At 43.5% G+C, this 24,200-nt stretch overlaps 1 protein-coding gene and 1 pseudogene across 1 annotated transcript in view; one reads left to right on the top strand and one right to left on the bottom strand.

Annotated features, from left to right (window-relative positions):
- Nucleotides 1-24,200, top strand: part of SLC9C2 (solute carrier family 9 member C2 (putative)) — an 82,000-nt gene that overhangs the window by 51,578 nt on the left and 6,222 nt on the right. The window contains exons 19-22 of the mRNA XM_066363831.1: nucleotides 954-1,102; nucleotides 3,135-3,260; nucleotides 20,179-20,277; nucleotides 22,800-22,967. Coding sequence (XP_066219928.1) covers nucleotides 954-1,102; nucleotides 3,135-3,260; nucleotides 20,179-20,277; nucleotides 22,800-22,967 — 542 coding nt within the window. The remainder of the gene's footprint in view (nucleotides 1-953; nucleotides 1,103-3,134; nucleotides 3,261-20,178; nucleotides 20,278-22,799; nucleotides 22,968-24,200) is intronic.
- Nucleotides 12,969-13,475, bottom strand: LOC136393401 (ubiquitin-conjugating enzyme E2 L3 pseudogene; annotated as a pseudogene).

Raw genomic sequence — 24,200 nt, 5'->3', positions numbered from 1 at the left:
CTTCCCCAATCAAAATAGAACATTGTCTGATGAATGAAATTTCAACTTTGGAGACAATAGGTCAGAATATTTGGGTGCTGTCTCAGAAAATCCAGGGCCCATTGCTGCCATTTACACGTGGACTGATCTTTATGTCTGTGCTTTTAAAGATTCAGGGCCTAGGAGCTGCTGTCTTCCATTACCTTTCAGATTAGTGCGGACTATTATGAAGTTCCCTCGATTCAGTCCTGCGACAGGGCGTGCCTTTTCCCACATGGTTACTGCAACCGATTGTTGACTGCTAGTCATGCCAGGCACTGTGTTAGCAGCTTTATGTACATTACCTCGTTTAATGCTTAATTACTCTAGACTGTCACCTTCATTTATAGATGATGAAGGGGGCTTAGGAAGGTTCTGTTGCCTGGGGTCATGTGGCTGGAAAGTGGTGAGCTAGAGACCTCAGGCCCAGGCATGTCTGACATTAGAACCCGCTCTTGATCATTGGAACCTTCATTGCGCTGCTCTGCTCATTTCAGTTAAAGAAAGAAATGTCAGATTCGGTTTTAGCCTTCACTCCCAGGCCCCTCGGTGACTTCTCCTGTTCATGAAAAAGGAAAAGAATAGACGAGATCTGGTTTCAGAAAGACCCACCAAAGTCCAGGGGCTGTTTGATCAAGTCATTTATCCACCTGCCCAACAAAAATATATAATTTATGTAAAGCTATAATTGATATGAAATGATACACGATTCAGGACAGAGACAGCGACTTCCTCCCAGCCAGTGGCAGATGCCCGTTTTCTGTCTTCTCATCCATAAAATGGGAATGGAAATCGCTCTGGTTTTACCGGCCCCGCCAGTTCTGTATGATATGGAACGAAAGGCTAGTGTGTAAATACTTTGGAAATGGCCAGCTGTTACCCAGACGCTAGTTGTGGTGTTCGCTGTGTCGGCTCACGGGGGTTTCTTTGCGCAGGGCTTATAGAGCGGGAGTGCCGGGACGTTGTCATTGCCCTGAAGACCAAGCAGGCAGTCCGGACCGTGATCTCCAGGGCTCTGAAAGAACTTACCTTCCAGTCGTCCAGGGGCATCATTGACCACCACGAGGTCATCGAGGTGAACAAGGTAGTAAAGCACCTGGTTTGCATTGCTCGACTCCCTGAAGCCATGGCCACGGCCTGCGCTGTCACTGCAGCGGAGTGTGTGTGTCAGGTTGGGGAGTTCTGGAAACCAGCGCAACCTCCTGGTCGCTCTCAGCTGCCTGCAGCCTTTGTCCGTGGCAGTGACAGCAGCACCAACGCGGCCTGGCACACTTCAAGGCAGAAACGATTTGGGTGCCAGTCAGCAACTCAGCTGAGCTGGGGTTAGCACAGAAATGGGCCTGGGGGATTTCATGTAAGGACCCACAGTACCTTACAGAGCCCATACCCATGTGGCCAGGCCTGAGAATGGGACTGGCGCAGGGACCTAGAAACCTTGCCTGGTTCTTGGGGTCCATCAGGGTTGCCCTCTGTGACATCTTCTTTTGGCTCCTCTGCAAATTCACTGTCTCTCCACTGGTGGAGTGTGTACTGCCCAGCCCAACCAGCTGTGGCAGGGGAGGTGGCAGTCATATATTGGTAATGTGGTTGAGAGGGGACCAACTTGTGTGTGTGTGTCTGTGTCCTTGTCGAGGGTCAGGGAGGGGCTGTCTAACAGAAGAGGAGCAGGAAGACAACCTCATCAGTTGGCTGATAAATGGACTTTTGAAAAATTGTAAATGTATTTGCAAAAAAGAAAGAAAAAAGAAATTTGGAACATACACCAGAGGAAAAATGTTTAATTCTATCACTCTACATATTTACCACTTAGATTGTGTATTTGTGTAAATAAGAATGTTCTTTCTGTCTTATACAAGGGTCTGCCTCCACCCATAAAGCAGAAAATGGTTCTGATCCCACATTCTTTTTGTGTTGTCCACTGATGAGCTGCTTTTGGGTGTCACATGCTTTTCCTTGCCATTGATGGCTCCCAGCCATGGGCCACCATGCACAGGGCTTCTGGACAATCCCTGACAGAGTCCCCCCTCCATGGCCCCAGAGGAAAGCGGGTATGGGACAGGCCATCCTTCTCTGTTATGGCTGTCCCTTTAGTCTCTGTCACACCACGGCAAAGGGTAATATGGTTTCTCCTTTGTGTCTGTAAGAGGGAAGAAAAGGGCTACTTTAGAGTATTCTTCAAATTATACCTCCACACACATTTGGTTTTTTTTTTTTCCATGATCGCTTTGAAGATTATATAAGATTCAGTTGAATGCTTGATACCCATAAATAAATAATAACCCCGATGAGCAGAGAGACATTTTTCCTATTGGTTTGTTTAGAAAGATACTGAGTAAACAACCATTATTCCAGTTACTAATTGAATGTCTACGAATTGTCCAATGGCCAGCCAAAGAGATGTAATGACCAATCCCAGGCCATCAGGAGCAAGGTGACGCTGTTTCATTTCATCGAGTCAGTATGTATTGGATGCCTGCTGTGTGCTGGGCTCTTGAGGAAATCAGGATAGTTAGTGGGTATAACACTGCTCCCCAAGCCCACGTGCTCTTAGTCATTTTTCCTTGCATCAACAAAAGTTACATTATGTGGAGGGTGAAACCCATGAGTAAACACCATGCTGCTACAATGCAGTGAGTTCCATAAGGGAGACCTGCAGGAGATGCCATGGGCATAAGACAGGTAAGTGGTTACCTCTCACCTGGTGGGCGAAGCCAGGGGAGGCTTCTCAGAGTCCTCAAGACTGGAACTGTATCCTCTACAGTGAGAAGGGTTTAGAGAATCATATTATACACATGAGAAAAGATTGAGAGAATGTGGCATCAAGTCATATAGTGACCTACTATGAAGTTTAGATGAAGACAGGGTAGAATATAAGTGTTAACTGGATTATAAAGATGAGAAATTGAATTTGAGATAGTATGTCAGTGAAATAGTAATAAGGGGTGAACAGGGACAACAAAGGTTGGACGATAACTTAAATAGAGTGAGAAAGTTAAAAAAAAAATCCAAGTTTAAATGTCGATAACAGTTGTTTATTTAGATTTTCTTAGTTTAAACCTAACATCCCTTTTTTGTTACAGGATCTGATCACCACTGTTTTGATGGTTCGTTTTCAGGTACTTCTTTCGAAAATCAAAGAACTGAATAAACTTCCAATGGCAATCCCACCCCCTCCTCCCGAAAAATATCTGCATAATATTGTGTGGCTGGAAAACAAAGATACTTACATTGAGTTCTTCAAGGTAAAGATTTTGTCTTCTGTTCTGGCTCAGGTTTGATAATCACTTTCTATTTTTCCCACCCTATAATGCAAGATTAAGGACAACAACAACAAAAAACTGGTAGCAAGAGTCCTGTAATGGCCAGTGGAGGGTAAGTCACAATGGAGGCCCAGTGACACCTAGAAGAGTATATTTCATTTTTTTTTTACAAGTTCATCTGAGGATAAATTCTAAGGTCAATTTTTATTTCTACAAAAAAAGGCAGTCAAACAATATAAAACACATGTAAAGGATATTATTGAGTGAGCTTCAAGTGGAGCTTGACTCTGCAAAGGCTGTGAGTCCAGAGGGAGAGGGAAGGCCATCTTGTTCCTGGGTCATCCTGGCTGGTTGCTTCGAAGGAAAAGGCCGGAGGCCAGTCGGGTGCTGCTGACCCCAGACTGGTGCTGGCTATAGCCAAGTCCTGCCAATTCCAACCCCGCAAAGGGTCAAACCATGCTGAGGGAGGGCTGAGATGGGGCTGCTGCACTGAGGATTTGGAGAGTGAGCTCCGTGGCATGTTCGGATGGAGCCTGCTGACAGGTGAGCGTGGAATTTCAGATATTCTGACTTTAGCGTTGTCTGCAATGACCAGCACATCTAAAATGGCTGCAGGGAAGAGCGCCAACCTTTGACCTCAGAAGCCTCTCTGAAGAGAAATTCCTCACACAAGTGCAGCATCATCTGGCTGGCAGGCCCTCCCTGGGGTGGCCACAGACCTGATATTGCAGGGTTTCCCCAAGCAGGCTGGGCCAGGCTGGAGTTCAGTCATCCACAGACATCAGGGTTGACTTTTAATCAACATATTGTGTTAACATTGGTCAGATTTTTTTTATAAACTTTTATTAATTTTAATGGGGTGATATCAATAAATCAGGGTACATATGTTCAAAGAAACATTCAATCTCCAGGTTATCACCTGACCTGTGGTGGCACAGTGGATAAAGCGTCGACCTGGAATGCTGAGGTCGCTGGTTCGAAACCCTGGGCTTGCTCAGTCAAGGCACATACGGGAAGCAACTACTATGAGTTGATGCTTCCTGTTTCTCCTCCTCTTTCTCTCTCTCTTTCTGCCCTCTATCTAAAAAAAAAAAAAAAAAAAAAAAAAATCAATAAAAAAACAATCTCCAGGTTATCATGTCGTTCAATTATGTTACATACCCATCACCCAAAGTCAGATTGTCCTCCATCACAGTCTATCTGGTTTTCTTTGTGCCCCTCCCCCACCCCTTCCCCTCCCCACTCCCCTTCCTGCCGTGTAACCACCACACTCTTTTTCCATACTGTTTTCCACAGAGGCTGCACCAGTCTGCATTCCCACCAGCAGTGCAGGAGGGTTCCCTTTTCTCCACATCCTCTCTAGCACTTATTATGTGCTTTTTTTTGTTAATAAGTGCCCTTCTGACTGGTGTGACATGGTATCTCATTGTGCTTTTATTTTTAAAATTTATTTATTAAATTTAATGCAGTGACATTGATAAATCAGGGTACATATGTTGAGAGAAAACATCTCTAGATTATTTTCACATTTGATTGTGCTGTATACCCCTCCCCCAAAGTTAAATTGTCTTCTGTCACCTTCTATCTGGTTTTCTTTGTGCCCCTCCCCTCCCCCAACCCCTCTCTCCTTCTTCGCCCCCTCCCCCCTCCCCCCACCCCCCACTCCTGTTGCCATCACATTCTTGTTCATGTCTCTCTCTGGGTCTCATTTTTATGTCCCTTCTATGTATGGTTTCATATAGTTCTTAGTTTTTTTTTCTGATTTACTTATTTCACTCCGTATAATGTTATCAAGGTCCATCCATGTTATTATAAATGATCCAATGTCATCATTTCTTATGGCTGAGTAGTATTCCATAGTATATATGTACCAAAGTTTTTTTTTTTTTCATTTTTCTGAAGCTGGAAACAGGGAGAGACAGTCAGACAGACTCCCGCATGCGCCCGACCGGGATCCACCCGGCACGCCCACCAGGGGCGACGCTCTGCCCACCAGGGGGCGATGCTCTGCCCATCCTGGGCGTCGCCATATTGCGACCAGAGCCACTCTAGCGCCTGGGGCAGAGGCCACAGAGCCATCCCCAGCGCCCGGGCCATCTTTGCTCCAATGGAGCCTCGGCTGCGGGAGGGGAAGAGAGAGACAGAGAGGGAAAGCGCGGCGGAGGGGTGGAGAAGCAAATGGGCGCTTCTCCTGTGTGCCCTGGCCGGGAATCGAACCCGGGTCCTCCGCACGCTAGGCCGACGCTCTACCGCTGAGCCAACCGGCCAGGGCGTACCAAAGTTTTTTAATCCATTCGTCCTCTGACGGACACTTGGGCTGTTTCCAGATCTTCGCTATTGTGAACAATGCTGCCACAAACATGGGGATGCATTTCTCCTTTTGGAGCCGTTCTATGGTGTCCTTGGGGTATATTCCTAAAAGTGGGATAGCTGGGTCAAAAGGCAGTTCGGATTTTCAGTTTTTTGAGGAATCTCCATACTGTTTTCCACAGAGGCTGCACCAGTCTGCATTCCCACCAGCAGTGCAGGAGGGTTCCCTTTTCTCCACATCCTTGCCAGCACTTATTCTGTGTTGTTTTGTTGATGAGCGCCATTCTGGCTGGTGTGAGGTGATATATCATTGTGGTTTTAATTTGCATTTCTCTAATGATTAGTGGTGTTGAGCATTTTTTCATATGCCTATTGGCCATCTGTATGTCCTCTTTGGAGAAGTGTCTATTCATCTCTTTTGCCCATTTTTGGATTGGATTGTTTGTCTTCCTGGTGTTGAGATTTACAAGTTCTTTATAAATTTTGGTTATTAACCCCTTATCAGACGTATTGTCAAATACGTTCTCCCATTGTGTAGTTTGTCTGTTTATTCTGTTCTTGTTGTCTTTAGCTGTGCAAAAGCTTTTTAGTTTGATATAGTCCCATTTGTTTATCCTGTCTTTTATTTCACTTCCCCATGGAGATAAATCAGCAAATATATTGCTCCGAGAGATGTCCGAGAGCTTACTGCCTATGTTTTCTTCTAAGATGCTTATGGTTTCACGGCCTACATTTAAGTCTTTTATCCATTTTGAGTTTATTTTTCTGAGTGGTGTAAGCTGGTGATCTAGTTTCATTTTTTTGCAGATAGCTGTCCAATTTTCCCAACACCATTTGTTAAAGAGGCTGTCTTTACTCCACTGTATTTCCTTACCTCCTTTGTCAAATATCAGTTGTCCATAGAACTGTGGGTTATTTCTGGGTTCTCTGTTCTGTTCCATTGATCTATATGCCTGTTCCTTTTTTTTTTTTTTTTTTTTTTGTATTTTTCTGAAGCTGGAAACGGGGAGAGACAGTCAGACAGACTCCCGCATGTGCCCGACCAGGATCCACCCGGCACGCCCACCAGGGCGACGCTCTGCCCACCAGGGGGCGATGCTCTGCCCCTCCGGGGCGTCGCTCTGCTGTGACCAGAGCCACTCTAGCGCCTGGGGCAGAGGCCAAGGAGCCATCCCCAGCGCCCGGGCCATCTTTGCTCCAATGGAGCCTTGGCTGCGGGAGGGGAAGAGAAAGACAGAGAGGAAGAAGGGGGGGGGTGGAGAAGCAAATGGGCGCTTCTCCTATGTGCCCTGGCCGGGAATCGAACCCGGGTCCCCTGCACGCCAGGCCGACGCTCCACCGCTGAGCCAACCGGCCAGGGCTATATGCCTGTTCTTATGCCAGTACCAGGCTGTTTTGAGTACAACGGCCTTGTAGTATAGCTTGATATCAGGAAGTGTGATACCTCCCACTTTATTCTTCTTTTTTAAGATTGCTGAGGCTATTCGTGTTCTCTTTTGGTTCCATATAAATTTTTGGAATATGTGGTCTATATCTTTGAAGTATGTCATTGGTATTTTAATTGGTATTGCATTGAATTTATAGATTGCTTTGGGTAATATAGACATTTTAATGATGTTTATTCTTCCTAACCATGAGCACGGTATATGCTTCCACTTGTTTGTATCTTCCTTGATTTCTTTTATCAATGCTTTGTAATTTTCCGAGTACAAGTCTTTAGTCTCCTTGGTTAAGTTTACTCCTAGGTACTTTATTTTTTTGGTTGTAATTGTGAAGGGGATTGTTTCCTTAATTTCTCTTTCTGACTGTTCATTGTTGGTGTATAAAAATGCCTCTGATTTCTGAGTATTGATTTTATATCCTGACACTTTGCTGAATTCATTTATCAGGTCCAGTAGTTTTTTGACTGAGACTTTAGGGTTTTCTATGTACAATATCATATCATCTGCAAATAATGATAGTTTTACTTCTTCTTTTCCAACTTGAATGCCTTTTATTTCTTCTTCTTGTCTGATTACTGTGGCTAGGACTTCCAGGACTATGTTAAATAAGAGTGGTGAAAGGGGTCACCCCTGCCTTGTTCCTGATCTTAAGGGGATTGCTTTTAATTTTTGCCCATTGAGTATGATGTTGGCTTTGGGTTTCTCATAGATGGCTTTTATCATGTTGAGATACGTTCCCTGTATTCCCACTTTGCTGAGAGTTTTGATCATGAATGGGTGCTAGATTTTATCAAATGCTTTTTCTGCATCTATTGAAATTATCATATGGTTTTTCTCCTTCTTTTTGTTTATGTGATGAATCACATTGATTGATTTACGAATATTGTACCAGCCTTGCCTCCCCAGAATAAATCCCACTTGATCATGATGTATGATTTTTCCATATATTGTTGGATCCGGTTTGCTAATATTTTGTTGAGGATTTTAGCATCTATATTCATCAGAGATATTGGCCTATAATTTTCTTTCTTTGTGTTGTCTTTGCCTGGTTTTGGAATCAGAATTATGCTCGCCTCATAAAAGGAGCTTAGAAGTCTTCCTTCCTCTTGAATTTTTTGAAATAGTTTGAGAAGGATAGGAGTTAGTTCTTCTTTGAATATTTGGTAGAATTCCGTTGTGAAGCCATTGGGCCCCGGACTTTTCTTTGTTGGGAGTTTTTTGATAACTGTTTCGATCTCATTTGGTGTAATCGGTCTGTTTAGGTTTTCTGGTTCTTCCAGATTAATTTTTGGAAGATTGTATGTTTCAAGGAATTTGTCCATTTCATCTAGGTTGTCTAGTTTTTTGGCATACAGTTCTTCATAGTATTTTCTTACAATATTTTGTATTTCTGTTGTGTCAGTTGTTATTTCTCCTCTCTCATTTCTAATTTTATTTATTTGAGTCTTCTCTGTCTTTTTCTTGGTGAGTCTAGTTAAAGGTTCATCAATCTTGTTTACCTTTTCAAAGAACCAGCTCCTAGTTTCATTGATCCTCTGTATTGTTTCTTTAGCCTCTATGTCATTTATTTCTGCTCTGATCTTTATTATTTCCTTCCTTCTACTACATTTGGGCTTTACTTGCTGTTCTTTTTCTAATTCTTTTAGATGCAGGGTTAAGTTGTTTATTTGAGCTTTTTCTAGCTTCTGAAAGTGTGCCTGTAGTGCTATGAACTTCCCTCTCAGTACTGCTTTCGCTGTGTCCCATAAATTTTGAGTTGTGTGCTCATTGTCATTCGTTTCTAGAAATTTTTTTATTTCTTCTTTGATCTCATTTTTAATCCATTCATTATTTAACACCCTGCTATTTAGTTTCCATGTGTTTGAGAATTTTTGAGCTTTTCTGTTGTGGTTCATTTCTAGTTTCATGCTGTTGTGATCAGAGAAAGTGCTTGATATGATTTCAGTCTTCTTAAATTTGTTGAGAGCACTTTTGTGCCCTAACATGTGGTCTATCCTAGAGAATGTACCATGAGCACTTGAAAAGAATGTATATTCTGCTGCTTTAGGGTGAAAGGTTCTGAAGATATCTATTAAATCGAGTTGATCTAGTGTTTCCAATAAGTCTGCTGTTTCATTGTTAATTTTCTTTCTTGAGGATCTATCTAGTGATGTTAGTGGAGTATTGAAATCCCCTACTATTATAGTATTGCTGTTGATCTCGCCCTTTAAATCCATCAAAGTCTGCTTTATATATTTGGCTGCTCCTATATTAGGTGCATAGATATTTATAATAGTTATATCTTCCTGTTGGATTACTCCCTTTATCATTATGTAGTGGCCTTCTTTTTTTTTTTTTTTTTTTTGATTTTTTTTTTTTTTTGTATTTTTCTGAAGCTGGAAACGGGGAGAGACAGTCAGACAGACTCCCGCACGCGCCTGACCGGGATCCACCCAGCACGCCCACCAGGGGCGACGCTCTGCCCACCAGGGGGCGATGATCTGCCCCTCCGGGGTGTCGCTCTGCCGCGACCAGAGCCACTCTAGCACCTGGGGCAGAGGCCAAGGAGCCATCCCCAGCGCCTGGGCCATCTTTGCTCCAATGGAGCCTTGGCTGCGGGAGGGGAAGAGAGAGACAGAGAGGAAGGAGGGGGTTGGGGGTGGAGAAGCAAATGGGCACTTCTCCTATGTGCCCTGGCCAGGAATTGAACCCGGGTCCCCCACACGCCAGGCCGACGCTCCACCGCTGAGCCAACCAGCCAGGGCCTGTAGTGGCCTTCTTTATCTCTTACTATATCCTTTGTTTTAAAGTCCAGTTTGTCTGATATAAGTATTGCTACCCCAGCTTTTTTTCATTTCCATTTGCATGAAATGTTTTTTTCCATCCTTTTACCTTCAATCTATGTATATCTTTTGTTCTAAGGTGTGTCTCTTGTAGACAGCATATGTATGGGTCCTGTTTTCTTATCCACGCAGCTACCCTATGTCTTTTGATTGGATCATTTAATCCATTTACATTTAAGGTTATTATTGATATGTAGTTGTTTATTGCCATTTTCTTCTTTAAAGGTGTATTCCTTTTTTGCTATATTCTTTTCCCACTTTGATCTGTTTACAACAGGCCCCTTAACATTTCCTGCAGCATTGGTTTGGTTGTAATGAATTCCTTGAGTTGTTTTTTGTCTGGGACGCTTTTTATTTCTCCTTCGATTTTAAACGATAGCCTTGCTGGATAAAGTAGTCTTGGTTGTAGGTTCTTGTTCTGCATTACTTTGAATATTTCTTGCCATTCCCTTCTGGCCTCAAGTGTTTCTGTTGAGAAGTCGGATGTCATCCTTATGGGGGCTCCTTTGTAGGTGATAACTTTTTTTTCTCTTGCAGCTTTTAATATTTTCTCTTTATCGCTTAGCTTTGGTATTTTAATTATGATGTGTCTTGGTGTAGGTTTCTTCGGGTTTCTCTTTAATGGAGTCCACTGTGCTTCTTGGACTTGTGAAAGTTTCTCTTGCATTAATTTAGGGAAGTTTTCAGTTATGATATGATTGAACGAAGTCTCTATCCCTTGTTCTTTTTCTTCTTCTTCAGGAACCCCTATGATGCGGATGTTATTTCTCTTTATGTTGTCACAGAGCTCTCTAAGAGTTTCCTCTGACTTTTTGAGTCTCTTTTCTCTTTTCTTCTCTGCTTTCATGCCTTCATTCCAGTTGTCCTCCAACTCGCTGATTCGATCCTCAGCTCTATCTATCCTGTTTTTAATTCCTTCCATTATGGTCTTTATTTCTGATATTGTATTTGTCATCTCCGACTGATTCTTTTTTATACTTGCTATTTCTTTTCTTTTTTTTTGTATTTTTCTGAAGCTGGAAACGGGGAGAGACAGTCAGACAGACTCCCACATGCGCCCGACCGGGATCCACCCAGCATGCCCACCAGGGGCGACGCTCTGCCCACCAGGGGGCGATGCTCTGTCCCTCTGGGGCGTCGCTCTGCCGTGACCAGAGCCACTCTAGTGCCTGGGGCAGTGGCCAAGGAGCCATCCCCAGAGCCCAGGCCATCTTTGCTCCACTGGAGCCTTGGCTGCGGGAGGGGAAGAGAGAGACAGAGAGGAAGGGGGGGGATGGAGAAGCAAATGGGCGCTTCTCCTATGTGCCCTGGCCGGGAATCGAACCCGGGTCCCCCGCACGCCAGGCCAATGCTCTACCACTGAGCCAACCGGCCAGGGCCTATACTTGCTATTTCTTTATTTAGGTGTTCATAATGACCATCCATTGTTGTTCTAAGATCCGTAAGCATCCTTACAATCATTATTTTGAACTCCGCATCTGGAAGTTTGATTATTTTCATATCACTCAGTTCATCTCCTGAAGGTGTCTCTTGTGGTTTCATTTGGATTGCACTTCTTTGTCTTCTCATTGTCTGTTTTTGGGTGTTTTATTTGTAGAGTTGGTTGAGTCTACGCTTGGTGTTGTCTGCCTCCAGTTTTCAGTTGTGTTATTTCTAGGTCTTCTTGGGTTGGTATCAGCTGTTATCTGTAATCCACTTTTGGATTTGGGCAGCTTTGAAGTCTTGATTTGTTTGTTTTCTTAACAGGTGATAGTCTTGTTTACTGATCTCAGCAGGGGACTTCCTTGCAACTGTATCCAGGAATGCCATGGGTGTAACCTGAGACTCTGAAGGTCTCTTTAGCCAACTAATCTCCCTGGGGGCAGGATGTTTTCTCAGTTTCAGGAGGGGGAGGTGTATCTCATATCTCCATGGAGACCTGAGTTACTGCCCCTCCTCCCCACTTCTTGTTTTAAGCTGTGTCTTGTTGTGCTGATTGGAGCTGGATAGATGTCCGGAGATCTCTGATCTGGAAGCAATTCAGCTCTGTTTTGTGAATGGTTCAGTCCCTCCCCCAGCTATGGCCGCCTCCAGCATGGATGAGTCAGCTTTTTTAGGTCGTCTCCTTCATTCCTTAGCCCCTCACAGTCTGTCCCTCTCTCTTTCCTTTCCACTTGGGAGATAAGCTGGTCTTTTCAAACACACCTCACTCCCTGGTTGCCAGGCAAGTGGCTGTGAGCAGGAGTTCCTGCTCTTTTCCCTTGTGTGAGATCCCCTCTGGGCTCTCAGCCTCACCCCCCCCCCCCATTCCTGTAAGCAGGGGAGATTCAGGCACTCTCTACCAGGTTTGTTGTGGCTTCTTCTTTGCTCCTTGGTTTTTGTGAGCTGTTCTTGCAGTTCAGAGTTGGTTTTTCATGCTGATTTTTCCTAAATTGATTTGTATTCCAGTTTGGTGGTGAGAGCTGGGCATCTGTGCGTCCACCTACTCCACTGCCATCTTTTTTTCCCCAACATTGGTCAGATTTTTACAGAAGAGCTGGGCCTCCCTTTTCACAGCTTTTTTTGGGGGTTGTTGGTGGTGGTGGTGATAGTAGTTAGTTGTTTTAAATTTTTTTTTCAAAAGATACTATAAATTGGAACCAGGACAATTTGAACAAACTCCCACACTGGGCATTGCAAGATGAGAGAAGAGAAGCTACCAGACTGGACAGAGCTGTCTCTTCTCCTTTGTGGAGGAGATGTGGCGTGGGCCTGGGGAAGTGAATGAGTGAAAAATAAACTGAATGCAGCAAAGTGGGAGTTGCAAGGGCAGGGGAAGAAAGGGGGACCACAACCTTTTATTTTAAACCTTAAGGGCTAAATGTAAATAGAATATTTTGGATAAATTGGGACAAGAAGAGAAACACCATTCTTTAAGAGTAGAATGAAGCAGTGATTTTTAAAACAAAGAAAGCAGAACTAGAACATCTTAAATTTTTAATCCTTTCTTTATAGGTTACCTAGATCACTTTTGATTAAGAAAACTGTAGAAAGTTAATAACTGCCACAAGTGAACACCAGGCGGTGGCATCTGTCAATTTTCCACAGAGTCCTGCTTTGTGGGGTGTCTCAATGCACTGCTCGGGGTCTCTGCTCACACTCGCTGGAATCAATTGTGGCAGATTTTAGTCCATAAGTCGCTTTTCCCCATATTTCTTTGTAAACTCTTCAGCATTCTTACAGAATTTTTTACGGTCCTTAGAGTATTCTTCAGCTAGGTCAGCCCGAAGTGGGTGCTCGGGCTGGGGGTCATTCACCAGTGCTATGAGGGACTGGATTACTTGGTCGGTTTTGGTTGCTGGCTTCCAGTTTTCAGCACTAATTACTAGCAGGCAGACCTGCCCCTTTTCATCGATGTTGGGGTGATAGATCTTTGTTTTAAATGTGATCTTCGGTGGTTTGAATGCGTACTCTTCTGGAAAGTTTATTTCGATTCTGAAGGCCCCCTTATCATAGGGAGGGTTGTCAGGAACAATAAGCCCTTGCCAAGTCAAAAAATTAGCTTCATCAACCTGGATGTTACAGAAGTTTTTCATTCCACATTTGCAGATTTCTTCAAGCTCCTTCATCAGCCTCCTGCTAGCCGCCATCTTGGATATGGTGCTGCTGCTTTCCCAGTGTTGAGTATATTTCATTTTGAGCCTAAAAGGCAATAATCATGTTTTCACAATGGATTGCCCACTTAGGGTGAGCCATCTCTGTGACCCGATTGTTACCAGTCCCATGTTTTATGTTGTGGAGTTCTGGACTTCCCTAGGTGCGTTCTGGAAGAGACTTTTTAGAGCAAGGTTCTCAAATTTAAATGAATGTGAAGGCCAGGAGGATAACATAAACGTAAAAGCTGCTGAGTGTAGTGTAATGGAAAATAGTGAGGAGTATGGTGTATTCAGGAGTTCTTGCGCTGTCTACAGTCAGCTGAGTGTGGCTATGGGAGTTTGGGCTCTCCCAACAAACATTTCTTGAATACCCTCTATGTGCCAGAGACTATTCTGGGTTTGGGGGTACGGCAGTGAACAAAATAAATGAAGTCACCGCTTTCATGGATGGAGACGGACGGTAAACACACCAACACATAAGTAGATAGTCTGCCAGATGGAGAGACATTCATTTTACATGAAGTGGTCTGTAAGGTGACCTTTGCAAAGGGATTTGAAGGAAGTGGAGGAACAAGCCATGTATTGAATAGATGGGAGAAGGACACCCCGGGCAGGTTTCGACGCCCAGAGGTAGAACACCGCTGGAATGTTCGAGGACCTCACAAAGGCAGGTGCGGTGATGGAGGGAGCAGCTGTGGGTATCTGAGTCTGCAGGACTCTGCAGGCTGTGGTAAGCACTGGTGTTTTCTCTGAATTAAATGGAAACCAACTGGAAGGTTTGCAACAGAGAAGTGACATGATCCAACATGTTTAAAAATGACTGTCCTGCTGTTGTGTTGAGATAAGGCGGTAAAGGATCAAAGGCATGCCAGGGAGACCAGTTAGGAGGTGATTACTGTCAGAGAGGCAGGGCATAATGGTGGCTTTGACTAATGCAAGGGTGAGAAGCGGTCAGATCTTTAATATTTTATAGAGAGAGCTTCTAGGTGCTGATGGAGTGAATGTGGTGACGGAGAGAGCGTAACTTCTGGAATTTTAGTCTGAATAGAACAGAGTTACCATTTACTTAGATGGGGAAGGGAAAATTTATATGATGGTGGCGGTGGACAAGAGTTTGATTCTGAAGACGTTGACCTTGAGAAAGCTATCAGACATCCAATGCAGATACTGAGTAGGCATTTGAATGGATAACTGGAACGCAGGGGGGAGGCCAAAATGGGAGCATAGAGATGCTATTTAAGGTCTTGAGACTTTATGAGATAACTTAAGGAATTATTGTGGACATCTGAAAATTGAGTCCTGTGCTAGCCAACATTTAGAAGTGTGGAGATAAGGAAGAATGAGCAAAAAGAATTGAAGATAGAAAAAGAGATCAGATTTGTGGTTACCATAGGTAGGAGGCAGAGGAGGCTGGAGGAACTGGAGGAGGGTAGATAGATAAGTTACTTATCTTTTCATTTCCAAGTTATAAGATAAAAGTCCCGGGGATATGATGTCCAACATGATGGCTGTAAGTTCACCCTGCTGTATGAGATATTTGAAAGTTGCTGAGAGAGTAGATCCTGAAAGTTCTCATCACCTGTTAAAAACCTCTGTTCGATTTTTGGAGCTAGGAAAACTGTGAGAAAGAGCGGCACTCACTGGACCACAAATTTGGTTGTACTTGGCCTTGTGGTTCAGCCATGTAGTGTGTAAGACATCTGTTTGACTGTAATAAGGATGCTTTCCTTGTTTTCTAGAAAGACAGCAATCATAGTGGGGTTGTATGGAGTTGTGAATATCTAATTCCTTTTCTGCCATGCTAGTGTTTTTATTCATGCCAAAAGTTTTTGAAATTCTCTTTTGAAATTGATTTCAAACCTAGTTAAATTAGACTCTTTTGATTGAAAGTAACGAAAACCTACTTGAACTCGTTTAAGCAGAAGGGGTGTACTGGAAATATTATGGTGTGCTGGAGCTAAGCATTGAGCGATGAGCCCCGGGCAGGTGGGAGTCAGGCCGGCTCTGAGACATCAGTGGTAGAAATGGGTGGACTTTCTTGGCTGTAACTTGGCTGTGACAGCTCAGTCCTCCACTCCCGGGCCCTGTGTCTCTCAGTTCAGCCCCTTGAGGGAGAGCTCCAGCCTGCTGAGCTGGAGTCCAAGCTGTCGGCTTTGGGAAGCACGGTGTGGCTGTGGGAAGGGGGAGGAAGCCTGGTGGTCGTGGCCACTGGGCTAGCTTAGAAAACCAATCTCAGGTCAGTGGGAATGAGAGGTGGGAGATGGGCGTGGACTGTGGCAAAGGTATCCAAAAGGTGTTTATTATAACTTGCATCCTGTTCAGTTTTTCAAATGCCCAATTTTAATATAAATTTAGAATTTGGTTCTTTAGAGGTAACAGTTTTCACAAGTAGAATTAACTGGCTACCCAGCAGCGACTGTGGGAGGAATGGGGAAAGAGATGAGAAGAAAACTTCATAAATTACTGATCCACAGATGCCAATATGAATCTGTGACCAGGGTACAGCCTTCTTCCCCTCCACCCTATGCCAAGCTGTTGGGCTTTCTCTTCCCCTTGCAGACACCACTCACTCTTTAAGCAGCCTTTTTTCTTAGTATATTGTTTTTTTTTTTTTTTTTTTACAGGGACAGAGAGAGAGTCAGAGAGAGGGACAGATAGGGACAGACAGACAGGAACAGAGAGAGATGAAAAGCATCAATCGCCTGACCTGTGGTGGCGCAGTGGATAAAGCGTTGACCTGGAAATGCTGAGGTCGCCGGTTCAAAACCCTGGGCTTGCCTGGTCAAGGCACATATGGGAGTTGATGCTTCCAGCTCCTCCCCCCTTCTCTATCTCTCTGTCTCTCTCTTCTCTCTCTCTCTCTCTCTCTCTCTCTCTCTCTCCCTCTCTCTCCCCCCTCTAAAAATGAATAAAGTAAAAAAAAAAAAATTAAAAAAAAAAAATAAATAAATAAAAATAAAAAAAAAAGCATCAATCATCAGTTTTTTGTTGTGACACCTTAGTTGTTCATTGATTGCTTTCTCATATGTGCCTTGACCGCGGGCCTTCAGCAGACTGAGTAACCCCTTGCTCGAGCTAGCGACCTTGGGTCCAAGCCAGTGAGCTTTTTGCTCAAGCCAGATGAGCCCGCGCTCAAGCTGGCAACCTCGGGGTCTCGAACCTGAGTCCTTCCACATCCCAGTCCGGTGCTCTATCCATTGTGCCACCAGCCGGTCAGGCAGTATATTGGTTCTTGATAAGCCACTTAAATCTGATTCCAGTAGGGTAAGAATTGTGATGAGCTGAACCACACGATCATTATTGTCATTAGGAGCAGCCCAGGCATGGTGTGGACGGTTGAAATCCACATAGAAAATAACAAAACAAACAAACAAAAAATATCCTTTAATGAAGACTGTAATTTCTTTTTTTTTTTTTTTAATTTTATTTTTTTAATGGGGCGACATCAATAAATCAGGATACATATATTCAAAGATAACAAGTCCAGGTTATCTTGTCTTTCAATTTGTTGCATACCCATCACCCAAAGTCAGATTGTCCTCTGTCACCTTCTATCTAGTTTTCTTTGTGCTCCTCCCCCTCCCCCTTTCCCTCTCCCTTTCCCCCCTCCCCCCGTAACCACCACACTCTTATCAATGTCTCTTAGTTTCACTTTTATGTCCCACCTACGTATGGAATAATGCAGTTCCTGTTTTTTTCTGATTTACTTATTTCACTTCGTATAATGTTATCAAGATCCCACCATTTTGCTGTAAATGATCCGATGTCATCATTTCTTATGGCTGAGTAGTATTCCGTAGTGTATATGTGCCACATCTTCTTTATCCAGTCATCTATTGACAGGCTTTTTGGTTGTTTCCATGTCCTGGCTATTGTGAACAATGCTGCAATGAACATGGGGCTGCATGTGTCTTTACGTATCAATGTTTCTGAGTTTTGGGGGTATATACCCAGTAGAGGGATTGCTGGGTCATAAGGTAGTTCTATTTTCAGTTTTTTGAGGAACCACCATACTTTCTTCCATAATGGTTGTACTACTTTACATTCCCACCAACAGTGTATGAGGGTTCCTTTTTCTCCACAGCCTCTCCAACATTTGCTATTACCTGTCTTGTTAATAATAGCTAATCTAACAGGTGTGAGGTGGTATCTCATTGCAGTTTTGATTTGCATTTCTCTAATAACTAAAGAAGATGAGCATCTTTTCATATATCTGTTGGCCATTTGAACTTCCTCCTGGGAGAAGTGTCTGTTCATGTCCTCTTCCCATTTTTTTATTGGATTGTTTGTTTGTTTGTTGTTGAGTTTTATGAGTTCTTTGTATATTTTGGATATTAGGCCCTTATCTGAGCTGTTGTTTGAAAATATCATTTCCCATTTAGTTGGCTTTCTGTTTATTTTGTTATCAGTTTCTCTTGCTGAGCAAAAACTTCTTAGTCTGATGTAGTCCCATTCATTAATTTTTGCCTTCACTTCTCTTGCCATTGGAGTCAAATTCATAAAATGCTCTTTAAAACCCAGGTCCATGAGTTTAGTACCTATGTCTTCTTCTATGTACTTTATTGTTTCATGTCTTATGTTTAGATCTTTGATCCATTTTGAGTTAATTTTAGTACAGGGGGACAAACTGTAGGAAGACTGTAATTTAAATCTTGGTCTTCATCACAACTCCAGCAGTTAGTTTTCACTCCTCCTCCTTCCTTTCATCCTCCAACTGGTGTGGTTTATTAAAAATGCAGTTGTCTATAAAGATATTCTGGGAGACAGTGGTAGAAAAGCAGGGCTGAATAATACATTCGCTGGGTAATTGGTGTTAGGTGACCTTTTTTAAAAAAAAGCTGTGAAGTCATCCATGCTTATTTTCAAATGCTTCAGAAGTACATAAACTGAAAGGTGAAAACTGTTCACTGCCTCACCGAACACTTAGTGATAACCACTATGGATGATTTGGAAATATGGTTCCCACACATCTTTGTAAAATGCAAATCTGTCATCATACTTCTCCTGTTACAAACCCTTCAGTGGCTTCCCTATGATTTTTGAAAAAACCCCAAACTCTTCAATGGGCCTGTGAGTGGGCCCTGGGAATTTGCCTTTGTGGGCTTCTTCCTCCATCAAAAAGTTACCAAAAATTATCCCTTATGACTATTTGTATGAAGATGAATATACAGTGGTCCCTTGTCTACTGTGGGGGTTAGGTTCCAGAACCCCCCTGCGATAGGCAAATATCCACAAAGTAGTGACCTTCTATTTATTTTATTATTTATCTATATTTTAGGGCTATGGTCGCTGAGCCAGTGAGTGCCCAGGATACGGAAGAGGCCGTAGCTGCGTTTTCCATGTGTGCGAGTCTTTGTCTACTCATCTGTTGTACTCTACATATTTTATTTTGATTTAATATTATTTTAAATTTTTTTGTGTGTGTATTTTTCTGAAGTTGGAAACGGGGAGGCAGACAGACTCCTGCATACACCTAACCAGGATCCACTGGGCATGCCCACCAGGGGGCGATGCTCTGCCCATCTAGAGCATTGCTCCACTGCAATTGGAGCCATTCTAGTGCCTGAGGTGGAGGCCATGGAGCTGTCCTCAGCGCCTGGGGTCAACTTTGCTGCAATGGAGCCTTGGCTGCCGGAGGAGAAGAGAGAGACAGAGAGGAAGGAGAGGGGGAGGGGTGGAGAAGCAGATGGGTGCTTTTCCTGTGTGCCCTGACCGGCAATTGAACCCAGGACTTCCACACACTGGGCCGACACTCTACCACTGAGCCAACCGGCCAGGGACTCTTTTAATTAATATTTTTTATATTGTTTTCAATTTTTTAGGCTAGGAAATGCTTATTTTACTGCAAAAATAATTAAAATAATAAATACTATATAAAGATACTTATAGACTGCAAAATCCCATGATATAGTGAAAATTCACGATACAAAATTAGATATATGCAATTTAAAAATCTGTGATACAGTGAGACCGCAAGAAAGTGAGCTGCGATATGGTGAGGGACAACTGTACTAGTATTGTTTTAGTATTAAAACATTTTCCACTCCTTAAAAGTTCTTGTATTCCTTTTGATTCCAAAAGAAATGAAAATATTGTTGAAAGTCCCTAAAACAATTGTTAACCTTAGGCACTGTTCCTATTGAGGCCCAGTGGCTAGCTGAGTTCTGGTGTCCACTGCTCTCTGCCCGAGACAGACTGAGCCTCTGCTCCCCCACGTAGATACTCTGTTTGCTTCTGGGCCTTTGCATGTGCTAAACCTGCTGCCCTGAATGACCTTCCACTCATCGAGTCCTGGCCAACCGCAACTCTTCCATCGGGTCTCAGCTGAGCTGTTCCTTGCTGTGGAAAGACTTCCCTGGACACCTGAGACACAGTCTTCTGGCCTTTCTGGATTTTTCCAGAATGTCTTGTCTCTGTCTCCTTTGTCCAAATGATCACACTTGATTGTAAACATCTATCCAACCTAGCATTTCTTGGGTGTTTCTGTCAGCCACCGTGCTGGGTACTGACCACAGTCTGTCATTGGCTGGCTTGTCCCCTTCTTTCTAAAGGTTAATGAGGTAAGTTGGCATGTTCTAATTGATAAACAAATGAAAGGATATCATTTGTGGTTTTATGCTACTTGAAAGCCATTTTTGCTTTAAAAATCTTATTTCTATTTAGGAAAGTAGACTTCAAAGCTTCTGTGTTGACTTTTTTTTTCTTCTTTCAGAATAAAGCCAGACTCGCCTATTTTGAATATGGAAGTGTCATGTGTCAAGAAGGTGAAATGGCCAAAGGAATCTACTTAATTATTTCCGGCATGGCAGTTGTAAGGGACTATTTATTCTTTACTCAAAATGTATCTGACCTAGCGTGCGGGGGACCCGGGTTCGATTCCCGGCCAGGGCACACAGGAGAAGCGCCCATTTGCTTCTCCACCCCTCCGCCGCACTTTCCTCTCTGTCTCTCTCTTCCCCTCCCGCAGCCAGGGCTCCATTGGAGCAAGGATGGCCCGGGCGCTGGGGATGGCTCTGTGGCCTCTGCCTCGGGCGCTGGAGTGGCTCTGGTCGCAATATGGCGACGCCCAGGATGGGCAGAGCATCGCCCCCTGGTGGGCAGAGCGTAGCCCCTGGTGGGCGTGCCGGGTGGATCCCGGTCGGGCGCATGCGGGAGTCTGTCTGACTGTCTCTCCCCGTTTCCAGCTTCAGAAAAATGAAAAAAAAAAAAAAAAAAAAAAAAAAAAAAAAAAATGTATCTGAAATATGTAATTATAACATAAGGATAAATTTAGAAGCTAAGAAAGTTTCAAAAAGTTAACATAATCTCTTTTACAAATGAAGCCGTTTTCTCTTGGAGTGAGCGTGGCAGCTGGGCTATGATGTACCACCCAGCCTCAGAAAGGTGCTTCCGCTTTACAGAACGCTTCCATAGTCACTACTTACTCCTCACAACAGTCCTGGGAGCAAGCAGGGTTTTCCAGGACGTTTAGTGGTTGAGTTACTCACCTAAAGAAAATGAGTCAGGGCCTGACCAGGCGGTGGCACAGTGGATAGAGCATTGGACTGGGACATGGAGGACCCAGGTTTGAAACTCTGAGGTTGCCAGCTTGAGCATGGGCTAATCTGGTTTGAGCAAGGCTCACCAGCTTGAGCCCAAGGTCCCTGGCTTGAGCAAGGGGTCACTCGCTCTGCTGTAACCCCCCCCCCTCCACCCCCTAGTCAAGGCACAAATGAGAAAGCAATCAATGAACAACTAAGGTGCAACGAAGAATTGATGCTTCCCATCTCTCTCCATTCCTGTCTGTCTGTCCCTATCTGTCCCTCTCTCTGTCTCTGTCACAAAAGAAAAGAAAAGAAAATGAGTCAGGAGTGAGAGAATGGGCCACAGTGTTGCATCCTCTTGGAGGTCAAACGGGATGAGGATCAACAATACAACTTTTAACATGACCAATAGAAGGCTTTTGATGACCAGAGTGATGGGGACAGGAATCTTTAGAATCCAAAGACCAGTTAGTGTAGTAGCTGAATGCATGGGTGAGCCCTGGCTCCTTACCCATAGAATTCCTAGGTCCTAGATGACAGTTGCAGGTGACAAACCCTTATTGTAATGCAAACAGTATATCTGGCTTTCTGTTTTTTTGGAATGGGTATTTCAGACCTTAAAAATACCAAAATTGGTTATGGAAATAAGCTGTTCTAATACAGCTATTTTGATGCTCACACATGTAAAGCCCTTGCAAAGTGTGCCTGGCACTTTCGTTCATTCATTCAACAAATACTTCATTACAGCCCTGCAGTGGGCACATCTCTCTGACCGACTCTACTTCCTTTCCTGCCTTTGGGGGCTCATGTGATTACATTGGGCTCACCAGGATGATCCAGAATCATTGCTTTAAGATCAGGCAATCAGCAACCTTGATGCCGTCTGCAGAATCCTTTCACAGCGACACCTAGATTCAGGGGTCTCAGGGACTTCATTAGAATTCTGCCAACCATAGACGGTATCTTTTCCCCTTGGTTTGTAAAACGCAGACATTCCTCACTGCTCAAAGGGCCTATGAACTACACTCTAAATTAAAAAAATTTCCAATTCCTTTGGAAGCCTCTAAAAGTCTGAACAGTAATCTAGCAGAGGAGATGGTTTCCCAGCAACTTCTTCAGTGATGCTTGGTTCCCTAGTTCCTGTGTCTTCAACAATAGTTTTTCTTTTTTGATGTTTACAGCTAAACTTTCTGGAAAACTCTGTAATCCTTCTGGTTGATTTCCTGCAGCTTCCTCCGGAAGGCTGATACCTTTCTTCCTCCCCCACCCACACCTACAAGTTCTTTTCCTGAGGAGACTCAACCATCTTGTGTTCATCCTAACAAAACCTCTTCTTTTGCTGTCTGATGGTCACAATTCTTAAACATCTTAAAGGGAGACAAGGCTTTTACTGAACTCATGGCTTAGTTTGGGAGTGTATTCATGATACCTGCTTTACATATGTATTCATTCACTCAAAAGGTAGTTATTTCACCCGAGGTTCTAGCCTGTAACTGTAAGAATATCTAACAGACTTGGAGAGGGACTTACATTAGTTGCGCATTGCAATTATTATTTCTGGTGGGATTTTATAAAAGGAAGTTTTATAAGTAGAAAGTTGTAGAGCTAAAGATGGTAAGCAGTCCTTGCCTCAGAGAGTTGAAATGTGAAAGAAACTGATTTTTTTGCAAAGCCTCGTTCACACCCGAAAGGATTCATAAAGCCTCTTTTCCTTCCATTGTCCTCATTGCAAGGAAGAGCAGGAGAGCTTGCGGTGTGGTCAGAGGTTTCTAACTGTGGATCTCCCTTTGCCCTGGTCTTCCCTTTGCAGCTGCATAGTTCATCTCCTACCTTTGGAATAGACAGTGGCCTTGGGGTCCACACAGGGTCCCAGACCATGTTCACAGAGTACTGTACTTCTGGGGACTTAATTGGAGAGTTGAGCTGTTTGCTTAAGCGTGAACTTCAATATACAGCCATCTGTGAGACTGTTTTACAGGTAAGACACATGTTCTGTCTACACTGCAGGTTCTTAGTTAGCTCGTCCCCAAGTAAATAAGGAACGCCAGCGTGCTTTCTTCCTTTGGGTCCGGACGCATCATTTAGGCACCCAACCAGCGATTGTAAAGGCAGATCTAATAGCTGGCATCCTGGCTGTGGGGTCTGGAGCCAGGTATTTTTTAACCTCTTTGAACCTTTGTGTCCTTGTTTATTAAAAAAGAAAATGTCTCACTTTTGACATTACGAAGATTAGAAAAATACCTAACGCGAAGTGCCTGACTTGTATAGGCACTCAATAAATGACCACCATTACAAAAGCAGTGATTTTTAAAGAACACTTAAGAAAAAACTTTTTTTAACTTATTAATTTTTAGAGAGAGAAAAAGGGAGAGAGAGAAAGAGAGAGGGAGAGGAGAAACATCAACCTGTTGGACTTGTTGTTCCACTCATTCAGGCCATCATTGCTTGTTTCCTGTATGTGCCCTGACCAGGGATCGATCCCACAACTTTGGCATATCTGGATGACACTCTAACCAACAGAACTACCCAGCCAGGGCCAAGAACACTTGTTTTTAGACTCCATTTCTTCCATTTTTCATTTGCTACATAGGAAGTTACCTATTCAGCAAATAAGTAGCCTGATAGTACACTAGCTGTGTGGGAAATGAGTCCACGTTCCTGCGTTCCTGCTCACAAAGAAGTCTAAGCTTCAGGGACTCTTTGGTGCAACAGAGTGGGACCAGAGCCTTAGGCATGTGTGGCACAGAGGGAGGGTTGCTATGTCAGTTTTATACTATTTCATTTCTGGAAGAGGGTAGAAGGCATGAATTTAGTCACAAGGCTGAATAGAATTCACGGACATTGATTTAGTGTGAATTCTCAAAGAGTCTTTCTTATTCAGGTGAGCAGTTTGGCTCTGGAAACACAGATCATATGTGAGCCCACTTTATCTACTGTGGCCACGAGAGCAGATAAGTTATGTGGCTTAGATCCTGAATCCTAGGTGCATGAGCCATATCCTTATAGCTATTGATGAGTATGGATTTTCCTGGCCTGTTAGTTGGTCTATAGCTTTAATTGCACTGTAAATTGTATTATCTTTATACATAGTGAACAGCCTCTTCAACAATACAGTGCTTTAAAGTGGCAGAGTATTATAACTAGACTAGAGTTGGAAGTTTTTCTAAGAGGTTTGATGAAGATTACATCTATGGCCTGACCAGGCAGTGGT

Source organism: Saccopteryx leptura, chromosome 2, assembly GCF_036850995.1.
Source record: "Saccopteryx leptura isolate mSacLep1 chromosome 2, mSacLep1_pri_phased_curated, whole genome shotgun sequence".
NCBI lineage: Eukaryota > Metazoa > Chordata > Mammalia > Chiroptera > Emballonuridae > Saccopteryx > Saccopteryx leptura.
The sequence above is the reverse complement of the archived record's forward strand: the minus strand, read 5'-3'. Positions and strand labels throughout refer to the sequence as shown.